General features: G+C 38.0%; 3 protein-coding genes across 4 annotated transcripts; 1 reads left to right on the top strand and 2 right to left on the bottom strand.

The window, feature by feature from the left end:
• The first annotated feature begins 4,566 nt into the window (after positions 1-4,566).
• LOC100260952 (uncharacterized) lies at positions 4,567-8,692 on the top strand. 2 transcript variants are annotated; one of them, XM_010662862.3, is made up of 12 exons: positions 4,567-4,865; positions 5,519-5,635; positions 5,748-5,972; positions 6,072-6,154; positions 6,231-6,331; positions 6,454-6,577; positions 6,748-6,902; positions 7,042-7,178; positions 7,270-7,440; positions 7,604-7,828; positions 7,963-8,196; positions 8,294-8,692. In XM_010662862.3, exons 1-12 carry the CDS (start codon positions 4,743-4,745, stop codon positions 8,474-8,476), a joined length of 1,878 nt encoding a protein of 625 aa, XP_010661164.1. In that variant the 5' UTR covers positions 4,567-4,742; the 3' UTR covers positions 8,477-8,692. The 2 variants fall into 2 exon arrangements, with proteins under 2 accessions (XP_010661164.1, XP_059599108.1); XM_059743125.1 differs by having other exon boundaries at positions 4,750-4,865; positions 5,524-5,635.
• Positions 8,693-19,391: 10,699 nt separating this feature from the next.
• On the bottom strand, positions 19,392-20,072 carry LOC109124022 (RNA-directed DNA polymerase homolog). Its single transcript, XM_019225512.1, has one exon. It carries the CDS (start codon positions 20,070-20,072, stop codon positions 19,392-19,394), a length of 681 nt encoding a protein of 226 aa, XP_019081057.1.
• Positions 20,073-20,252: 180 nt separating this feature from the next.
• Positions 20,253-21,773, bottom strand: LOC100245342 (uncharacterized). The gene has a single exon (XM_010662919.1). It carries the CDS (start codon positions 21,771-21,773, stop codon positions 20,253-20,255), a length of 1,521 nt encoding a protein of 506 aa, XP_010661221.1.
• Between the last annotated feature and the right edge of the window lie 1,518 nt (positions 21,774-23,291).

Here is a 23,291-nt window from a genome sequence, read left to right as displayed (position 1 = left end):
TTAAATTATTATTATTGTTCTTTTCTTTAGAAAACAAAAACAAAATTAGTTGTGCTTTTGCGAAGATGTAAATAACCATATATTAAAATAATTTTTTTTATAAAAAATATCATTTTTGATTTTATTATAATATTGATATTCATGTTTTACTAAAAACTATTTATTTTTTAAATTTGTTTGTAACATATATATATAATTTATAATACTTTTACAAAATGAAAATAGAAAAATTATTTTTAAAAATTGGTTTTAAAAATAACTGCCCAAACACCCTTGCTTTTATAAAATTATTTTTTTTTAAAAAATGGTTTTTTGTTCTTTAATTTAAACACAATATTTGAAAACAAACATAATAAAACAATGAGTCAAACGAGTTGTAACTCCTCACTCCTTATAACCAATATTTCTCAATATTCTTATACAAAACGGATGGTGTAGAAAAATCAGGGGGCTAATAACAATGTAAATATATTAAAGAATAAATAAATGTGAAAGATGCATGAAAATTATTAGGGATTTTTAGTAATTAAATTATTTATATATATTTTTATAAAAAATTATGGAAATATATATTAAAGAACAAAGAAATATGGGGAAAATAGGAAATTTTAATAAATAAATTATTTAAATTTTTATATAAAAAAAAAAGAATAATATATATATTAAAGAATAAAGAAATAAGGAAAAAGAATGGAAGGAACATAACATGAATTTGTAGTAAATAAATTATTTAGTTTTTTTTATATAAAAATGTATGAAAAAAAAGAAATATAGAAAAAAAGTTTAGTGATAGAGCTATTTAAATATTTTATATCAAAAAAGGAATAATATATATTCTAGAAAAAATAGAAAATTTAGATAAATATAGAAATAGTAGAATAAGTAAATAAATAAGTGGGTGTTTGCTAAACCAATTTAATGACTTAAAGGGACTTGATAACTTAATTTAAGTTAATAAGTAAATTAAGTTTGTTTGGTAAAATAATTTAACGGTATGAATTAAAGTAAAAAACAACTTTAAATAATAAGTAAAAACAATTAACTTATTTTTTCGTTCATATTTTCATTTTTACTTCTTTACCCTCATTTGCCTTAATTGCTTTAATTTTTTTTATTTTTGTTAGTCCACAACCTCCATTATCACTTGATCATTTTTACTATAGTTATAACTTATAAGGATAAATATGTCAATTTGATAATTTAAAATTAATTTTATCAAACAAACTTAATGCTTAAAGTAAAAATTAAATACAAGTTTTAAGTTAATAACTTAGTTATGATTTAACTTAAAGTCAACTTAAATCATCAAGTAATAAATATTAAGTTTTACTAAATACCTTCTAAATTTATTTAGGCTTTTAAAATTTAAAATCTTTAGATATATCCAAAAAACATAGATAAAACTTATGTTTTTAAAATTTATTTTAAAATTTTGAGGTAATAAAATTTTTGCAGTATTTCAAAATTTTTAAATAATTTTTTCATAATAAACTTTAAAGAGTTTTTATTATTTCATGATCTAAAAAAAAGCAGTGGATTATACAGGGCTAAATTATTTTTTATTTTTTATTTTTGAAAAAAGAGTAATTGTGGACCCCGCATTTTGCTCGATGCTTTCCCACTCATTGGTGAGCTCGATTTTTTATTTTGTTTGGTGAAATTTTGATTTTTAGAAAAAGACTTGGAGTCGCCACTTATTTTTGTTTTATTTTTAAAGGGAAAATAAAATAAGAAAGAAAAACCCTAAGTGTGACTCCTGAAGAAAAAAACGGGTCTATGAAAAACTGAGTCTAGGTCCAGGGGTCAAGTTACTCATTGGGAAGGTACGGTGGTGAGCCGTAGCACCCTTCTAAGCCCGTATACGTACGGCCTCTATTAAACGAATTGAGTAAATTGTGGCAATTAATTATACATACCAAGAAAAGTAATCAATATACAAGTCATGATAAAAATTAATATGCACAAAAACAATGATGAAATCTAATTACAAAAATACACAATAAATAATAAGAGGATCATGCGAAATGATTTATTGAATTAAATAAATAAAATATATTAAAAAAAGTTTTAAAGAAATTTTAAAGGATTTTATTAAAAATGATTTTGAATTAATGATTTCCATTTATTTACTTATAAAAAAAATCAATTTATTTTCTCAATTTCAATTGTATTCAATTTTCAAAAAAGCTATTTACACTTATTGTATCAAAAGAATTTATTACAAAATTTCAATTTGGGGACACAAATTATTTTTACTTGCTTTTACTAGAAAATAATAAATTTTTACAATTTTATTTACAAAAGTATTTAGATTCATTTTCATTTAAAAAAATGATTTTTATAAATTATTTAAAATGTCATAACTTTATTTGCAAAAGAAATTTTAATTAAAAAGAAAAATAAAGATTTAAATTCTCTATTTCTGAAAAATATTTTTAATCCCATTTTAATTAAGGAAAAAGAATTTATTTGAAAAAAATATTTTTAGACAATTTTACTACAAATTAATTTTTGGAACAACTTTATTTACAAAACAATTTTTGGACAATTTTTATTAAACAAAGAAATTTTTAAACAATGTCATTAAAAACAATTTTTCAAATTTTATTAAAAACAATTTTTTTGGATTTTTCTTAATGCATTTTTCTGAATTTTTATAAATAATAAATAATAAATAATAAAAAATTCTTTTATTAAAAAGAATATTTTAAAATTAGTATTTTATTATAACATATTCACTGAATTCTTCCTCATTTAAACAAAATTTCTAATTTGTTCGATGTTTAATTATATACACATTCAATAAATATATACACACAAATATTTAAAAGAACTAATTAAAATAAAACAAAACAAAAGTGGGAAATAAAATATGTACCCAAATAAACTTACAACAAGCTTCACGTGTCATTAATTCGTACTCAGCCAACAAGGTTGCAGAATGGGTCCACATACAAAAACAAAAATAACACAAATATAAATATCTAGAGATGCATAAAATCTCAAACAAATATTCAAACCCAAATTCCAATTTCAAATTAGTCTCATAAATTTCGTTAATTAAAATGAGCCCAAATTACTATAGGTCTTAACCTAGAACATCCAAATTAATGACAAAAAATACAAACACAATCAACCAAACCTAAAATTAGACAAATTAAAATAAATTCTATTAGACCTAAATTTAATATTTTATAATCTAAGTCTAGTTTAATATACACCACAATTGTCCCATGTCCAAATTAAACAATTCAAATTGGTCAAGCCCATATCAAATATTAAAATAATCCAACAAATCTCACCTACATTATGGGCCCCAAAATTCACATCAATTAACGAGCCCACATAAAAAAATACATGGTCAAGAGAAATAATATTTCAAGCCTAATCCAATAAGCCCAAACAAATAACAACTTAACAATAGACCCAAGTCCAAATAAACAATATGAAATTGATATAATTCAATATCCTCAAATTAATCACCAAATACAATATGCCCATAAACCCAAATTAACAAATTTCAAATTAATTCACTAACAATAAATTAAATCAAATTACGTATTAATCTACTAACAACAAATTAACCTCAAATTTCATTTTAATTCAACAATCCAAATTTCACAAACAACAATTACTATTAAAATAAAATAACAACAATAATAATAATAACAACAATAACAATAATAATAATAATAATAACAAACGGATGAGATGGGGAGGGGGTCATCGGCCAGTAGTGGCTCGTCAGCGGCGATTGGTCGATGGCCCTACCAGCGACAGTGGGGGTGGATGGGTTTTTGGGAAGCAAAATAAAATTAAATAAAAATTAAAATGGAGGTACGCTGGAAAAGGCATCGGGACGGGAGTGGGCGTTGGGGTCGTGCTGCTGGAAGGGAGGTGTGGTGGAGTGCTGTGAAGGAGGAAGAAGATGGAGAAGGAAAGAAAAGAAACATGGGGGCCGGCGTGTGGGAGTTCGGGGGGAGCAGAGAAAATGAAAAATGGGAAGATCCGCGGGTGGGGTGCTGGCCAGTGGGAGTGAATGGAGGGGGGGGAAAAGTCTTGGGAATTGGGGGTGGGGGGGGGGAGCAGGGAAAGGGAGTTTTTTTGGGGAAAGAGAGAGAAGAGTGGGAGGAAAAAAAAGAAAAGAAAATAAAAAAATAAAAGGGATGAAATGAAGTGGTGGCGGGTGGTGAGGAGGGTGGGAGGAGAGAGAAGAACGTGGGTGGAGGAGAAAAGGGAAGAGAGAGGAGAGATGAAAAATAAAATAAAAATAAATAAAAAAATAAAAAAATATAAAAATATAATATAATATAATAATAATAATAAATAAAATGAATAAAAAAAATTAAAATTAAAAAAAATAAATAAATAATTTATAAAATAATAAAAATTAAAAATTAAAAGGTGAGTGAAAAAAAAAAAACACATATAATTGAGATTTAAAATTTAACTTAAAATTAATATAAAATTAAAATTTGGACTCTACAGTAATAAGTATCAAATAACAAAAAAATATAGAAAAAAAAAAGGTATAATAGGAGTGGGTCTGTATACTCATAATTCTTCAGGCTCTATAAAACCCTGTAGCCTGTAGGTGTCCAACAAGAACCCTGAGTCAAGGGCTTGGGAAAGCGGGTTGTAAAAAAACTGGGGAAAAGCATCTCCAGCAATAAAACCGCAGGTATCTGTCAGAACTCCGAGGAAGAAGAAGAGGAGGTAAAGGGTGTGGCAAGGCGGCAGCCATGTTGGGGGGCATCCTTCGTCCCACCTCACTCTCACTCGCACGGATACGTTTGCTGTATTATTTTTGCCTCCTCTGTCTCATCTCATCCAACCGTCTTCTCGCCGGGACTGGAGCAATAATGGTTACTCTCTCTTTCTCCATTTCTATCATCCATCAATTAATGTATCAGAAACATCCAAGAGTGGGTCTGTTTCGTCCCTGCTGTGATAGAAATTTCAGATTTCATTCTATACGTTTAGAGCTTGTGAACAATCATTTGGAGGCTCTACATGCAAAAAAAAAATTGATAAATAATACTGGTTTACTGAAATTATTATGAATATGAAACGACAGCCAATGTTTATACAAAACCACCATTTAGCTTCAAGAATTGGGGATAAGGAGGAGGTGGTTCTTGTCCTCCTCTGAAATAGTTAGCAGTTTGGAACTACTTTTTCTTTCTTTGGAAATTAGCATTTTCATTGATTTTAGCCACGAAAAGCAAGAAAATTTCTTATAAAATGATAGCCAAACAGCACCTTAGATAGTGGCAGGGGCTTTGATTGGTCATTTACTTTCCCCTTTGTTCCTCAAAGAGTTTTAGGGGAAAAGGGGAAAATGCTTAAGAAGGAAGCCAATTTCCCAACCTTCTCATTTTCCCCCCTTTTAAGAAAATGTGGGAAATGTTGTATACCCAACAAAAATTAGAACAAAGAAGAGCTAGTCCATTTCATTTTTATTTCATTGTTTCTTTAATTTTTACTCCAAGCAAATGTTCTTCTGTTCTTTGATCAGGACAGTGGGGAGTACAGCCCTAAAAGCAATGGTGAATGCTCGGAAAAGATTAATGAAGTCTTACCAGTTAAATGTGCATTTGCAATATTTGATGCTGACTTCTTCAATGATACTAAGGTGATTTTGATGAACTTGTAATTTAGACTATTTATGATCCATTAGCTATGGATTGTATCATCCAAGTTTCATCTCATATATATAATTACTCTTATCTTCTTTTTCCTTTTAGATAGCCGAGATTGAGCAGGGTGCAACCGAGCTGAATATCCCTATATCAAGGGCCAATCGTAAGTTAGTTGCTTCTGTTAATGGAGGTTTACATGATCCATCTTATTTGGTTTTCAATCCTGGGTGGGGAAATGAACAAGTACAAAGCAAAACCAAAAGATTCAGTTGTCCTTCCCTTTCTGGAATACAGAGGCCTGAAGGTGAAGAAGATATTGCCTTCATGACTGTAAGTCTTTCCTACCACCAAATTTTTTATTCACTTTTTTTTTTTTTTTTTTCTTTTCTCTTTTAGTGTTTTGTATATGAAATTGTTGATGTTCACCAGGTTCTTGAACTGGGGGAACTCATTAAGACAAAACAAATTACCTCTGAGGAGCTTACTCAGATTTTTCTTCATAGATTAAAGAGGTAATAAAGCAGAAAAAGAAAGTTTCCTATGTGTCTGTTCCAGTCATCTTTCTTATATGCATTGGGGAACCACTAGGTATAATCTTGTTCTTGAAGCTGTGGTCACTTACACTGAAGAATTGGCATACAAGCAGGCAAAAGAGGCTGATGAAATGCTTGCTCGAGGAATATATTTGGGTACCTCCTTCATCTATTTCTTCTCATCATCATAATCTTAAAGTAAGAGCCGAAGATTTGAAGTTAATATATGGTACAATAAATACCTTGATTCCAGAATGTAATATTGAGTTGTGTTACAGGTCCCCTTCATGGGATTCCATATGGGTTGAAGGATATAATTTCGGTACCCCAATACAAGACTACTTGGGGTTCAAAAACTTTCAAAGATCAAGTTCTTGACATTGAAGCTTCGGTTTACAAGAAGTATTATTTCTTCTTTCTTTACTTTCTTTCCTTTTTCCGAATATGAATCTTAATAAAAGGAAAGGGAGCATGCAGAAAGACAATATATCTTTTTAAACAAAAAGGAGAAACCCGATAACAAATCTTCAGTCATGTTCAGACCATTTAATTTGTGACTCTGATTGGTACAGGTTGAAGTCTGCTGGGGCTGTTCTTGTTGCAAAGCTTGCTACTGGATCACTGGCATATGATGACATCTGGTTTGGAGGTAGGACGAGGAACCCATGGAATATTGAGGAATACTCTACTGGTTCATCCTCTGGACCTGCTGCTTCCACCTCAGCAGGTATCCTTAATTTAGTGCTTGAGCTATTCTAAACTTTAATTTCTGCCCATTTGATTTTCTAGCTTGATTTCTTGTTCCTTTTTATGTTTGAGTCCTCCCCTGACAAAAGCACCAACTAAGAAATTGTTTTCCATCACAGGCATGGTTCCTTTTGCAATTGGCTCAGAAACTTGTGGCTCCATAACCTACCCTGCTGCACGTTGTGGTGTGACTGCATTACGCCCAACTTTTGGTGCTGTTGGTCGAACCGGTGTAATGAGCATATCGGAAAGCTTGGTATCACCATAATCATCTTCACTTTATGTGCTGCATTTGTTCCCTCATTTTGTTCTGGAACCTAAAGATGTATATATATATATATGTTCAGGATAAGATTGGACCATTCTGTCGAAGTGCTGCAGATTGCACAATTATTCTGGATGCTATTCTAGGAAAGGATCCAGATGATCCCTCCTCAAAAGACATTTCCCTTGATGACCCATTCTCAGTAGACATCACAAATCTTACTGTTGGGTATCTGGATGATGCTGAGATGGAGGTAAGAGTGGGACAATGCATTAAAATTAAAATTTTTGAGTTCAAATTATCATTAGATAGATCACTCAGATCTTTGCCAGGTCAAGAACTTTATCAGATTCATGCTGCTTGAAGAGTTACTTTGGATTTTAATATATCGAACTTTCTTGGGATGGCTTTGCCAGGTTGTTCGTATACTTGAATCAAAGGGTGTTAAAATGGTTCCTTTCAAATTGAATTACACTGTCAGCCATGTTCAAGGAATCCTCAATTTTACGATGGACGTTGATATGTTGGCTCACTTTGATGAGTGGCAGCGATCTGGGGAGGATGACTTTTATGAAGCTCAAGATCAATGGCCTGTTGAACTACGCCGTGCACGCATGATTCCTGCAGTAGACTATGTTCAGGTTAGTTCTCTAAGATCTGATTACATCATCGTCAAATGAACTTGTTACTTTGAAATGGGTTGGGATTAAAATTTATAATGTTCTATAATCTTAATCTATTTTATTGTGATTAGGATTTGTGATATTGTTCACAGGCACAGAGAGCACGAGGAAAATTAATTCGGGAAATTAGAGAAAGTTTTACTGTCGATGCTTTCATTGGCAATGCAACTGATTGGGAGAAAGTCTGCCTGGGCAATCTTGTTGGTATGCCTGTTCTTATTATCCCAACAGGTTTTACCAAAATATCTAGCCCGCCTCCTGATGGTAGTCGACGAAGGACCACCATCACCACCGGCATTTATGCTCCTCCAAACCATGATCACGTTGTAAGATCAATGATAAGAGTCTATTTACTGATTTTTCAATTAAGAAAATCAAGTTATAGTAGGTGATGAAGTTTTGTTTTGTTCTCTTTATGTGCAGGCTCTCGCACTAGCCATGGCTTATCAGTCAGTCACCGAGCACCATAGACAACGTCCACCTATCGATGATCTTGGGCCAAATGACTTTATAGTTGATTCCATATCTACACCTGATTACCTATCCTCCCAGACAATTCCATGTTTAGAAGGATCTGTACCTTCTGGTTCAGCTGTCACGATGTAGCTCCCGTGTACCAGCTGCATATTAGTAGTCATCCAGCACATTCAAATTATTTTCAGTGTTGCAATGGAGTCGGTGTTATCAAACCAAGTCATGTAATAAATGTAGTAAACTAATCAACTGCCCATAATGGGCTTTTCCTGAGATTATTTTGGAGATGGGTTTTCGCTTAGGTTTGTATCTTAGGAATGCTTCAATCTGGTCCTTCTTTGTTCTTGAGATGGAGAGTTCACCTTAATGTTTGATTGATTAAATAGAACTTAAAACTAAATAATACTTAATAGTATTAAGTATTATGTTGTTTGTTTTTGTAATATTTTATTTTTATTAAGCTTTAAAAAATAAAGAAAAACCATCATATTATTTTTTCTATTTAGAAAAAAATTAAATATTTTAACTTTTTATATTTTATAAAAAATTTATAATAAGTCATTAAAAAGTAGAAAAACAAACAACTTAAGGTTTGAAAGCAAATTACGAAAAGGTAAAAAACTTAAAATCCTTTTAGTTTTTAAAAAATGACAACTTATGAGCTCCTAATGAGCATTTAATCATTAAAAAAACAATTTAAGAAATTTGTTTGATTTAGAATGCGTTTAGTAATGCTTTTAGAAACCACTTTTAGTATATAAAAAGTGTTTTTTTTTTTTAAAAAAAAAAAAACTTAGAGTGCGTTTGGCAATAATGTTAGGAAGTGTTTCTCCAATTTTTAATACTTGAAATTTTTTATTTTTCAAGTATTAGAAAGATTATAAATACTTTTTAGAATCACTGTTAAATAGATGATTGTTTTTTTAAATATTTTTATAAAAGAGACTTCCACTAAAAACATTTAAAATAAAAACATTATCGAATGCACTCTTTTACGTATTCTTCAATATTTTCCTCCACGTGTCCTCATAAGTGAAACGGAAAATCCAATATTCTTCCAAGAAAATGAATTTAGAAACCTTTAAAATAAGCATACTTTCTTTCTATAGATTGAGTTGTGCACTTTTATTACCATTAAAGTCAAAACCCTTTCTATATTAGAAGTATTTTCCAAAAAGCATTGTTAAGTGGATTCTTCGTACGGGGTCTACCTAATCTTTGCCAAGTTTCGTGTAATTTGCCAAAAAGCTCAACTGTTCTAAGAGCCTTAGGTGATGTTTGTTTTTTTGGCTTTTTACTGAAAACCATTTAGTTTTAGAATTTAGGTTGTTTGTTTTTTTACTTTTTCATGACTTATTATAAACTTTTTACTAAATAGAAAAAGCCAAAATATGTGGCTTTTTCTAAATAGAAAAAATAACACAATGGTTTTTTTTACTTTTTAATACTTAATAGAAATAAAATACTGCAAAAACAAACAACCTAATATTTAATACTATTAAGTATTAAAGTTCTATTTAGAATTAAGTAAAAAAACAAACACTACCTTAGTCTTGGATTTTACTGTTATCAAGAATCACTATAAAAACTCTAACCTTATATTTGATATTTGGAAAATTTAAGAAAAATTAGAGAAAAAAATAGAGAAGAAAAAAAAATTTATTTTTACCATTTTCTTTAAAATCTATTCAACTTATTTTTCTTTCTCTATAAAAAAAAATGTGATTTATTTTCATATGTTCTGATAAACCAAACATGAGACCCTCTTTGGATGTTCAAGTTAATAAATTCTAAGGTACCTCTTTGGTACCTACCGAAATGTTTTTCTAAGCCATTGGATGTTCAATATTACATCTTCGCCATCTATTTTTAATTTGAAATAAAAATTCCACTTCACCAGTTAAGGGAAGAACCGGTTGAGACCTTCTTTCTTTCTCCCTTCTCAACAATTTTGGGTTTAAATAAAATAAATATGAGATAAAAATAAAATTGGAAAAAAATAAAAATAAAAATGATATAAAATTTGAAAACATATTTATTAACAAAAAAATCATCATATATCTTAATTACATTATTTTATTTTTAACAAATTATTAAACATTTACATTCAACATAAAAATGAATATGGTAATATTTTAATATGAAATGAGTATTTTCATTAAAATTCAACATTTTGATAATCATATGTAAAGCTTAGGTAATTAGATTGTCCTAATTTTTTTCTGTACTCTCCAAATTTTACATTTTTTGAATTTAAGGTTTTTAAAGTTAAATTACAATAAAATAAATTACTAATACTCTTTTGAGTTACTAAAAATCAATATGAAAAATGTGATTAGAGTACCAAATATGTATTTATCACATTTTTCATACCGTTCTCATATTTTTCGTACCCTAAATTATTTATATTTTTAAAATTTCATATTTACTTTTTAACTTGAAATAACAATAACATAGTTTAATAATATTATTTTGAGTTATTATTGATAGAATTGTTACAAAAAAAAAAAGAATTAAAAAATTTTTAAATTGGAAAAAATGTAAATTATCCTAAAAAAAATTAGAAAATTAAAACACTAAAAAATTATAGAGGATACGAAAAATGTGAGAAAAGGTATGAAGATTATGAGAAATTCTCACATTTTTCATACCCTACCTCACATTCTTCATAGCTTGAAATTTAACAATTTTTCGATTTTTTTTTTATTTTTTTCCACTTAAAAATACAAATAATATTGTTTATTGATACTAATCAAGCTTAGAAATGATGAAAATTATTTTCAAGGAAATTAAAAAAATTAAAACACTAAGTAATTGTAGAATGTACAAACAATGTGAGAAATGATACAAAAAATGTGAGGAATCCTCACATTCTTAGCACCTTTCATCACATTCTCTTTACCCTCGAAAATTTTACAAATTTTCAAATTTTTAAATTTTTTTTCCACATGGAAATACAATAATATTATTTATTGATACTAACTAAGCTTAGAAATGATGAAAATTACTCTTAAAAGAAATTAAAAAATTACTCTTAAAGAAATTATGGAAGTTCGTACCATCTCTTAGAAAGTTTGTATCCACTCTTAGAAAGTTCGTATCTTATCTTAGAAAGTTCGTATCATCTCTTAGAAAGTCCGTACCCTATCTTAGAAAGTTCGTATCATATCTTACAAAGTTTGTACTCTCTTAGAAAGTTCGTACCCTCTCTTAGAAAGTTCGTACCCTCTCTTACAAAGTTCTTACCATCTCTTAGAATGTTTGTACCCTCTTTTACAAAGTTTGTACCATCTCTTAGAAAGTTCGTACCATCTCTTAGAAAGTTTGTACCCTATCTTAGAAAGATCATTTCTTAGAAAGTTTGTACCATCTCTTAGAAAGTTCGTACCCTCTATTAGAAAGTTCGTACACTCTCTTAGAAAGTTCGTACAATCTCTTACAAAGTTCGTACCCTCTCTTAGAAAGTTCATACCTTGTCTTAGAAAGTTCGTATCATCTTTTACAAAGTTCGTACACTCTCTTAGAAAGTTCGTACCCTCTCTTACAAAGTTTGTACCATCTCTTAGAAAGTTCGTACCATCTCTTAGAAAGTTCGTACCATCTCTTAGAAAGTTCGTACCCTATCTTACAAAGTTCGTACCCTCACTTAAAAAGTTCGTACCATCTCTTACAAAGTTCGTACCATCTCTTATAATGTTCGTACTCTCTCTTAGAAAGTTCGTACCCTCTTTTACAAAATATTCATGACAATTTCATAATAAATGACTAAATGCTCTCAATTTGATTAATAATACTCAGAAAAAAATTAAAAAATCTAGATGTTATAAATCATTACATATTTAAATGTCATTTAACATGACATTTCTACCTACAATAGTTATATGTAAATGGAAAAAAAAAAATCAAATGTTACCTTTTAACACTTGTAATCACTTGACATCCTTCATATAATGTCTTCTTCAAGACATATAAAGCTTCATTTTCAAATTTAATCTATGAACAAAAATTTTTTTTTTATAAAAATATTAATAACAATTTGATAACAAAATTTTATAATAAACTCATAAAAAATTCTAAAATCGTTATTTAACATCACATTTCTTCCTACAACAATTATATTTGGATAAAAAAAAAATCAAATATTACCTTTGACACTTGTAATCACTTGAAATCCTTCATCTTCTTCATATAATACAAATTTTAATTTTTCTCTCTAAAAAAGTTTTAAACTTGATCTTGAAATTTGATTCATCAAAATACATCTTACATATTTTGTAATTTGGTAGTTAAAATTATTTAATGTTTATATTAAACTATTATCCCTTTTTTTATATATGAATAATGAGAGTATAAGAGTAGTCGGTAGGATTTTCTTTTTTTAGATAGAGTTAGGTAATGCAATAAATAACAAATTTATTTGATATTTAATAATAAATTATAAAAAAGTTGTAATATTTAGATATATATGAAATGCATGTAATTATTTCTCACCAACAAGTCATTTTTACCGGTTTAATAAGTTTTTATAAATTTTTTTAATGATATGTGTTGAAGCCTTGCGTCACCGGGGTCCTCGCGGGCACCAGATGGACGCTCCCTCTCAACTGGAGATGATTCCTGCCTCAGTCAACCTGCAAAAGATGTCCGGACAGGATGTTTGGACACACTCTCCGATGGTTTTGTCAGTCATCCCTCTGATGATCAATCTGCTCCTTTTTGCCTGAGTCAGAAAACTTATCTCCCTATTCGCATGAGGACCCTTTTATAATGTCAGAAGCCTTGTCCTCCTTTAATGGTGGGAAGATTTTTTTAGCTTGTCATGATGGCACTGAGGCGGTGGTAGAGTCATCATCGCTCTGCAGGCGGCTGTCAGAAATCGTGGGAGATGAATTGCCGTCATTCCTGTTATTTCGCTCTACAGGTAGCGGAATGCGGGCTGTGACAAGCTGTCTGAAGTGACTCAGTATGGCCCGCGTTTTACAGCCAAGGCCTCCTGGGTCCAGACAACATATCTGGACAAGGGAGAGCACTGTCCGGGTAGAGGATTTGAGAGTGCTGTGTGCCCCCCTGAGGGGACCCGGATAGAGAGCTTGGCATGCCACGTGTCGCCTAGGGGGATGTCGTGCGGGGTTGCCATGTGGGCGTCTGGGGGTGGTCCCTACAATGCCCTCCTTTTAACTTGGCTATTTTGTTCGGGCAGAATAGGCGGGTTAAAAATGATGCTTTTGAAGCTTTGGTTGCTTTTTGAATTTAATGTGCAACATGGTGCTACGGAGGAAAAAAAGAAGGAGAGGACATTTATGGCGAGACGCCACTCTTGGGGGAATTCCCAGGCGGTATGTCGTTTCAATAGTGGTACGGTTGGGCGTTTGGAGTACCGAGGAGCTGCATCCCTTAAATAGGGAATCCAGCCCCTGCGATTGCATTTCTCCCTTCTGCATTCTTCTCGTTCGTATTTTCCTTTGGCCTCTTTGCTTATTCACGCCTGTGACTGCTAGCGGCATTCCTGTTGTAAGGGCGACTGTATCGCGACCTTCGTTCTCGTTTGCAAGTTTGCGCCAGGTACGTTCTGTATTTTTATCTCTTCCTCTTAGGTTTCCTCTTTCTTTGATTTTCCCTTGCTTGTTGGGTATTTTGTTTGCAATTGAAGGTTAGCGGTGGTGTTTAGGGTTTTTCAGGGGGTTTTGCTTTCGCTTTCGGCCCGTTGGGGCTTCTGTTGCCCCCCTGTTTCATTTGCGAGTGATTGAACCTCATGTGGGGTAGAGTCAGGGGTTAGGCTTAGGGTTTTGGCTGTTTTAGGCCTTTTGGGCCTTTTTCTCTCGTGGCTGTGGGGTCGGGTCTTTCTTTTTTACTGTTGGCATTTCACCATGCAGGTTCCGTCTCGGCCCCACGCTTTAACATGCCTACGAAAAAGGATGTGGCTTCGTCCAGTGCAGTTGGGTTTAGCGGAAAGAATGCATCTGGGAAAACCTATTCGGAGAAGCCTACTGACAAGCTGAACGAGAGGCAGTTTTGTGAGGGTTTTTGCATTCCGAACAGCGTTTCCGTTTAGCTTGTGGACAGGGGTAGGGGGGGGCGTGTCCGTTGAGAAAGCTGCCGACAATGCTGTTTACTTTTCTAAGGAGCAATTCAATGCCGGGCTCCGATTTCCTCTTCCATCTCTCTTCAAAGAGTTTCTTCACTTCACTCAAATTCCTTCAGCTTATGTCCATCCCAATATAGTCCGGGTGTTGATGGGGTACAACATTCTGAATATACTGTTCAATTTGGATCTTTTTTGTTGGAAGTCCTCTTTGTTTACACCATAAAGAAGGGGAAGACTGACCTCTTCACCCTGTTTGCCCATATCCCGTCCCTCCAATTGGTGACCAACCTTTCAGATTCGAACAAGGGGGGAGCCAAAGGACATGTACTGGTCAGGGGTCTCTGGGTCGGTCTATCGGAGCACCCGGAAAGGGAGTTTTCCCCCAACCGTTCATTAACATTCCCGGGTAGGGTAGTTTTTCAAGTTTGCCCGGTGTTGGTTTTTTACTTTTGGTTCAGTGCTATCAGATGACTAACCTCTTTTGTTGTGGATAACGCAGGTACATCCAAGAGGGGTCGCTTGGTCGAGTGGGTGGAGAAGGCCTCTTTTGATCGTTTGAACAGGCTGTTTGAGATCACTTCTATTGAGAGGCACTACTAGACACTGCTCTCTGCCCGGAATCTGTTGGCGGTTGTTCGGGAGCCTCAGCCGTACGTTATCAATATTCTTCCTAGGCGACTACCCAAATTTGTAGTGCTCGGGGAACATTTTGTACTGAAGGATTTGCCTTTCTACGAAAGGACTCGCGAGGCTGACGCGAAGGCACGCCAGGAGTGCCTTGACTAGCGATAGGAGAAGAGGCAGGAGGGGACACTGAGGAAAGCACCTAGTGAGAAGGGGCGCGACCCTTCCCCCGCGGCCCGCCCTCCGACCACAAAGGAGAAGAGGAAGAAGAAGAAGAAGAAGAAGAAGACCATTGCGCAGGCTCTCCAGGTGGTGTCTCTGACTCTTGATCTCTCGTCTTCGTTCTCCGAGTCCGTGCCCATCCGGCCGAATAACCCTACTCCGGAGCCTGAGGATACTTCCGGCTCTTCACAGCTCGAGACTTTCCGCCGGGGCCTAGCTCTTCCCAACCTTAGCCAAACTTCGTTGGCCTGAGGGTTGTGCACGATCCGGAGGAAGTAAGAGACATGAACGACCTCAGGACCGGGTTTTTGCAAAGGCACCGCAAACGGCTGTACAATCCCATCGATCTTACTCTTCCTCCAGCCAAGAAGGTCTGCTCTGAGCAAGGTGGGGAGGATCCAACGACGGAGGCTCTTTTATCAGCTACGGCCCATCCGGACGAGGCGGGTTCTAGCGCAACTGCCACAGCTGAGCCGGATGCTGCAGGATCCGGTGCGGCGGTAGCGGTTCAGGTTGTTGCTCCAGGGCCTAGCTCAACAGCTGTTGCTCAACCAGGCACAACTGCTTAGAGCAACGCCCCAACTGCAGTGGAGACCCGTGGGTCAGAGGGGGTTTCGGAGGCAGCAATTGACGAGGAGGCTCCGGATGAGAAGAGTAGTCCCGCTGCGGCGGTTCCTCCAAGCTGGGATGAAATGATGGAGATGTTGAAGGGGGTGCTGTGCTTCACGGATGTGGAGGCTCCTTCCACGAGGATGTCTGATTTCTTCCCACTCACCAAGCAGATCTTCGTGAACATGGGTGGTGATCCTCCTGCCTTTGTTAAGGCGCGACTTCCTTTTGGCACTCCTGAATCCGTCGTGTCTTGCATTCAACATCTACAGGAGTGGACGATCCCTGAGACTGCAGAAGTTGTAATTACTTCTTCGCTATTTTCCTCTTCTTCCTTAGCAGCTGTTACTTCTTTGCATGACATTAGATTTTGTTTTGTTGTTGTCTTGCCCAGGTTGTAGCCGGCATCCGCTATATGATGCACACGCACGAGCAGCTTTTCAAGCGGCTGGAAGTGGCGGAGGCCATGTATGCATTCATTTCCCACCATCCGGGCGGTATTGAGGAGCTGCACTCACAATTGGAGAAGGTGGAGGCTGAATTGGCTGCTGTTTAAAAAGCTGTGGCGGATGGGGCGAAGCAATTGAGTCGGGTTGAAGAGGAGAAGGAGGTTGTCCGGGCTGAGGCGGACACGCTGAAGAAGGAGAAGGAGGCCTTGGCGGGTCAAGTCAATGGAGTGGAGCAGGAGAATCTTCAGTTGAAGAAGGAGATGGATGAACTTCGGGCTAGCCTTGCAGCTCAGAAGAAGGAGATGGAGAATTTGCAGGTGAGCTTGGCGGCTCAGAAGGAGGAGATGGAAGCCGGGTTCGTCGCTCAGAAGAAGGAAATGGAGACGGAATACCAGCGACAGGTAGACGAGATGTATTTCTTTGGCTACCGTTGATGTATGAAGAAAAACGGTATTATGCATGATGTTCCTTCTCTTCCTTCTGATGAAGAGGATGCGATACCCGGGGCCTCTCCTGCTGAGATTTCTTCGTGTGTAGTCTCTATAGTTTTCTTCTTTTTTTGCTGTATATGGGGTGGCCGATTCTATAAAGACAATTTTTCAATCATTTATGAATACATTACATTTCGCTGCTTTTGTTCATCTCTCGTTTCTCTTTATTGATAACATTGCCTAAGGCTAGATACATTCCATGGACGAAGCAGTGGGGTTCCGTCTAGCTTTTGTAGATGATAGGCTCCGCTCTTACCTGCCTTAGTCACAATATAAGGACCTTCCCAATTCGCTTGGAATTTCCCGGCTCCTCTTTCAACGGTGTTTTCAAAAACTTTTCTGAGGACCAGCGTTCCGACCTTGAAGACCCGGGGTCGTGCCTTGCGGTTATAGTGAGCGACCGCTCTTTGTTGATAGTTGGTCATCCGGATGGACGCGTTTTCTCTCACTTTGTCCGCCCAGTCCAGATTCCTTCCTAGTTCCCTATTTATGTCACCCTGCCCTCTTGCATCAGTCAGGATAGTGGGTAGGCCTATTTATGTGGGGATGACTGTATCCATTCCGTATGCGAGGGCAAAGGGAGTGTTCCCCGTGGGTCGCCCGGGTGTGGTTCGATAGGCCCATAGGACGCCGGGCAGTTCCTCCACCCACTTTCCTTTAGCTTGCTCGAGCCTCTTCTTTAAGGCAGTCACCAAGGTTTTGTTCGTTGCCTCTGCCTGTCCATTGCTCTTAGGGTAACGCAGTGTGGAGTACAAATTCTGGATTTTGAGTTCTGAGCAGAAATTCTGGAAGGTGATGCTGTCAAACTGCGGACCGTTGTCGGCAATGATTGCTTGAGGGATCCCAAAGCGGCAAATGATGTTTTTCCACACAAATTTGGTGACATCTTTGTCCTTGATGTTAGCATATGCTTTTGCTTCTACCCATTTACTAAAGTAATCTGTGGCGACGAGCAAGAATTTCTTCTGGGTAGCTGCGGTTGGTAAATGTCCTACTATGTCCATCCTCTATTGCGCAAAAGGCTAGGGGCTAGAGATTGGCTTCAATGTCTCAGATGGCGCATGCGGTATAGGGGCATGCCTTTGGCATTTGTCACACTTCTTGACATAAGCCGCCGCGTCTTTCTTCATAGTGGGCCAATAGTACCCTTGTGAGTGCGCCAGATGCGCCAAAGATCGTCCTTCGGAGTGATTGTCGGATACGCCCTCATGTAACTCTGCTAATACATATCGGGCTTCCAAGCGGTCTAGGCACCTGAGGTAGGGGCCTGTTAAAGATCGCTTGTAAAGGTGCTCCTCGATTAGGGTGAAACGAGCAGCTTGTACCCGGATCTTATGCGCCCGTTTGGGCTCATCAGGTAGAGAGTCTGTCCGGAGGTACCCTACTATGACCTCCATCCACTCTTGGCCGTCTTCCTAGCTCTCCTCAATAGTATTGCAAGTGGGTGCTTCTGTGATTGAGGGATCAGTCTGTACATATATGGGCAATAATATGGCATTTTTGATGGGCAGAGAAGCAGTTATTCCTGCTAGGGCGTCGGCACGTACGTTGTCAGTTCGTGGAATTTTTTCAATGGTCCATTCACCCAACTGCTATAGGGTGTTTCTTACTTTGGTCAGATATCGGGCCATGCATTCGTCCTTGGCCCCGTATTCCTCCTGCACATGTCTCACCACGAGTTGGGAATCGCTGTAGATTCTGAGCTTGGAGACAGATAGTGCAAGGACGAGGTCTAATCCGGACAGGATGGCTTCGTACTCCGCTTCATTGTTCGATACGGGGAATCCCAGCCGGATAGCTTGTTCCAGTTTTTCTCCCGTTGGGGAGAGCAGCAGAAGCCCTACTCCGGATCCTGATGATCGAGAGGCCCCATCAACCTGCAACGTCCACCATTCTTCTTTGTGTGGTTCATTGTCTTGAGCAGGTTTTTGGGAGTATTCCACCATAAAATCAGCCATGACTTGCCCTTTCATGGACAGTCTTGGTTGGTATTCGATCCCGTACTCACTTAATTCTATGGCCCATTGGAGCATTCTTCCAGACAGATCCGACTTGTGCAGGATGTTGCGCAGGGGCTGGTCGGTAAGTATGACTACCGGGTGAGCTTGGAAGTAAGGGCGGAGTTTCTGGGCTGCACTTCGAAGGGCTAAAACCGTTTGCTTTATCTTCAAATACGTTGTTTCTGCGTCGGCCAATGCTCTGCTGACATAATAAATAGGTTTCTGCTCCCCATGCATGGGGCAGCGGAACAAAATAATGCTAATTGCCCAATCTGACATAACCAAATACATATATAACTTTTCTCTAGGGAGGGGGCTGCTCAGTATGGGTGGCTGCGTGAGGTAGTGTTTGATTTTCTCGAAAACGCTTTGGCAGCTGTCCGTCTATCCAATTGTACCGACTTTTCGTAACACCAAGAAGAAGGGTCGCAATTTGTCAGTGAAACGGGCTATGAAGAGCCCCAATGCGACGAGCTTGCCTGTGAGGCGTTGCAATTCATTTTTGCTCCTAGGGGGTGGTGTTTCCATGACTGCCTTAACTTGATCAGGGTTGACTTCTATCCCTCTTTAGCTGACCATGAACCCCAAGAATTTCCCGGCGCTCACGCCAAAAGCGCATTTGGATGGATTTAGCTTCATGTCGTACTTCCTTAGTAGGTGGAAGACTTCTCGCAAGTGGAGCGCATGCTCATCTCGGGTTTTACTTTTAACTACTATGTCATCAATATATACCTCTACTGTGCGGCCAACTAGGGGTTTGAAGATTTTTGTCATCAATCTCTGATAGGTGGCACCGACATTTTTGAGTCCGAATAGCATGACTTTATAACAGTAAAGCCCATACGGTGTTATAAAGGCTGTCTTTTCTTCGTCAGTAAAGGCCATGGGGATTTGGTGGTATCTGGAGAAGGCATCTAGGAAGGAGAGCATTCCTTGTCCGACAGTGGAGTCCACGATCTGATCTATCTGCGGTAGAGGGAAACTGTCTTTCGGGCACGCATTGTTGAGGTTGGTGTAATCGACGCACACTCGCCATTTCCCTTCCTTTTTGGGGACTACCACCACATTTGCTAGCCAGTTCGGATACTCCACTTCTCTAATAAATCCGGCTTCCAACAATTTGTCAACCTCATCTTGAATAATTTTTTGTTTGTCCGAGTGGAACCGCCTAACCTTCTGCCGAACAGGTCTTGATGAAGGCAATATGTTAAGCTTATGAGAGGTGACTGAAGGGTGGATTCCCGTCATGTCAGCATGCGCCCATGCAAAGACGTCGTGGCTTTGTCGGAGGGTGTCTTGGATGTTTTGGGCTTCTTCGGGTGTCAAGAGGGAGTTGATATGTGCGAGATGAGTGTTTTTCTCTGAGATCTAGATCGTCCGTAAGGGGTCTGTTGCCGGGGGATCTTTGTCCGCCGGATTCATTAATTGCTATTGGTCAGATGCGTTGGTGGGTTCAGGGAGGGACTCGCCATCTTTGCTGGACCCAACCTCTCGCGCTATCTGATAGCACTGGCGAGCGGCCAACTGGCTGCCGTATAGGTCGATTTGTCCATCTTCAGTGAGAAAGCTTACCATCTGATGGTACGTGGAAGGGATGGTTTTCATATAGTGCAGCCACGTGCGCCCCAAGATAGCATTGAAGGGGGACAAATCTCCTACCACTAAAAATTGTACATTGAGAGTGACGGGGCCTACTTGGACCGACAACATAATGTCTCCAAGGGAGGTGGTTGCCGCTCCATTGAATCCCGACAAGATCAGCCCAGGGTTTTCTAAGTCGGATAGCTCGAGTCCCATCTGATTAATTACTGATGCCTGTAAAAGATCGACCGAGTTGCCTGGGTCGATTAGGATCCGTCTTACATCAAAGTCTCCTATCCCCAGGAATAAGATGAGGGCGTCACGGTGTGGTTGTAATATTCGTGTGGGATCTATTGGGGGGAAAACGATTGTCCCATCTATTGGTCGGGCGCTCCCGCCAGTTATCCCGGGCCAGATGGAATTGATGCACTCACGCACTGATTTTGCTCGCAACAACCTCTGCTTCTTTCGTTTGGAGTTGTACTCCTCATCCAGTGGTCCTCTGTGGATGTAATTGATGACAGCTTTGGGGACGATTGGGGTCTTGGAGGTCCCAGAGTTGTGATTTCGGGGAGTATCTCTAACTCTGGCTTTTGAGCGGAGGTATTGCTTCAAATGTCCTACTTTTATGACCCTTTCTACCAAATAATGGAGGCTCCTGCATCGCTCCGTTGTGTGACCATGCTCTTTATGGTAAGCACACTTCTTGCTATGATCTCTCTTGGCTGGGTCCGTTCTAATGGGTCCGGGCCACCTAAAGTCGGATAGGTCTTGGATCATAGGGATAAACTTCTCATATGATACGGAAAGGGGCGTGAATGGTGGCAGTTCTAGGCGACTTTGCTCCTCCTGCCTTCGACCAGATGGCCTTGGCCGGTCCGGAAGTTTGGAACTTCTTTCCGCGTCGCTTCTGGATGTCTGTCCGGCAACCAAAATTTGCTGGGTGGCTGCACGCACATCATCTTCCAGCATCGAGTATTTGCTCGCGCGCCGGAACAAGTCATCCATAGTCGTGGGAGGCTTCTTAGCGAGTGATTCAAAGAATGGGGTGCTTGGGCATATGCTTCGCTTGAAGATTTGGAGGACAACATCCATGCTGTAGGCCTCCACTTGTAGCACAGCCTGGTCGAACCGTTTCACGAATTCCCTTAAAGACTCATTCTCCTGCATTTTTATGTTTTGCAGGGTGCTGATGTTCTGTTTATGCTGGGCGGAGCACAGGTATTGCCCCACAAAAGCTTCCGATAGGTCTCGGAAGTTATCAACAGAGTTTGGGGGTAGTCGGTGAAACCATGAGAGAGCCTGACCTTGTAGGCTGGCGGGGAATACTTTGCACAACAACGCGTCGTTTCCTATGTCGAGAGTCATGAGTTGCCGATAATGCGTGATATGGTCGAATGGATCGCTAGACCCATCATACGCAAAAAAATTTGGCACAAGGAATCCCCTTGGGAGGTCGTAATGGATGATATGCGAGCCAAAAGGCGTGGGAGCATGTCATCCAGCCTTTTGCTAATGGAGCTGGAGGGTGGTTCATTTGATGAGTTCTTTCCGACTTGTCGTACCGCTTGGTGTGGGAGGTTGTTCTGAATAGTGGGCGCGACTGGGGGGTTGGGGTACGCTTCCCAGGTTGCGGCCACCGGCGGCCTCGTCTTACCAGGCTCCTACAGCCCTAGCCTTGTGCGCATTGCGTTTGATAACTGGGGTCTTTTATCGTGCTGTCTCTTTGATGAGAGACGGGTAGAGTCTGAGCTTTCGTGTTGGGGAGCTTGGTACGTGGGCGTGGGCCGTTCCTGAGATCGATCATTGCGCACATCAGGGATGACCCCCGCAGTTCCGGGGTATATCGATTCTGGATCAGGCCTTTAGTTCGCCCCCTGGCCTCTTGAGCGTTGGTCACGAGGAGGCCCCGAGGATGAAGCCTAGATGCGTAACACAACGTTTTCTTCTCTCAGTCTCGTCGTTTCCTAGAGGAGAGCTTGCATTTGCCGCTCGCTCTCCAGCTGTCTCCATGGCTTCACGCCATTCGAAATAGCCTTCGTCTCCTCTAGCCAACGAGTGGCTCTTGGAAGGTGTGGACATCTTCGTCGTTGTTTGAGCAAAAATTCCCACAGACGGCACCAATGTTGAAGCCTTGTGTCATCGGGGTCCTCGCGGGCACCAGATGGACGCTCCCTCTCAACTAGAGATGATTCCTGCCTCAGTCAACCTGCAAAAGATGTCCGGACAGGATGTCCGGACACATCCTGATTACTACTAAAAAAAGTGCTATTTTGTAGCTTGTAATTAACTCTTTTAAACACTCTTGAGTAGTAATTATTACCTTTTAACTCAATTGACATGTTAAGGACCCTTGCAATCGTTTCTAATCAAATTGTGTTAAGTTTTGGTGTTTTTGATAGCTTTTAGCTACACCAAAGCAATTTAAGAATGAGGGAGAGCTGCATATAGTTCATGGCAAAGCTTTTGGAAGCTCAAATTCATGAAGAACCAAGCTTTGGAGCTCCATAGCCCTTTGCCAAAGTCGTTTAAAGTAAGCAAGGAAAGAACAATGGAGAAGAGGAAAACAGAGTGAAGAAAATAGAGGACAGCAGATGCAGTCTTCTTTCACACTTTTGGAGCACTTTCCGAAGTTGATGAATTATTGAACTCCTATTGATTTCAACCTTATTTCTTCCACTTTAAGCTTATCACACACCGTGCACACTAGGTTCCGTTTATAAGATGAAAAACTATTTTCCCCCTTGACTTAGGAAAATTTAGACTTGGTACCTTTGACCTCATTTTAATAGTGTTGAGACACCTTATAAAAGGCCAATGAGCCTTTGGAAAAAGAAAGAAAAAGAAAAATGTTTTACTTGCCTTGAAACTCGAGCAAGGTCTGAG

Source organism: Vitis vinifera, chromosome 15 (genome assembly GCF_030704535.1).
Source record: "Vitis vinifera cultivar Pinot Noir 40024 chromosome 15, ASM3070453v1".
Classification (NCBI taxonomy): domain Eukaryota; kingdom Viridiplantae; phylum Streptophyta; class Magnoliopsida; order Vitales; family Vitaceae; genus Vitis; species Vitis vinifera.
Note: the sequence above shows the minus strand (reverse complement) of the source record. Positions and strands in the feature narration are given on the sequence as shown.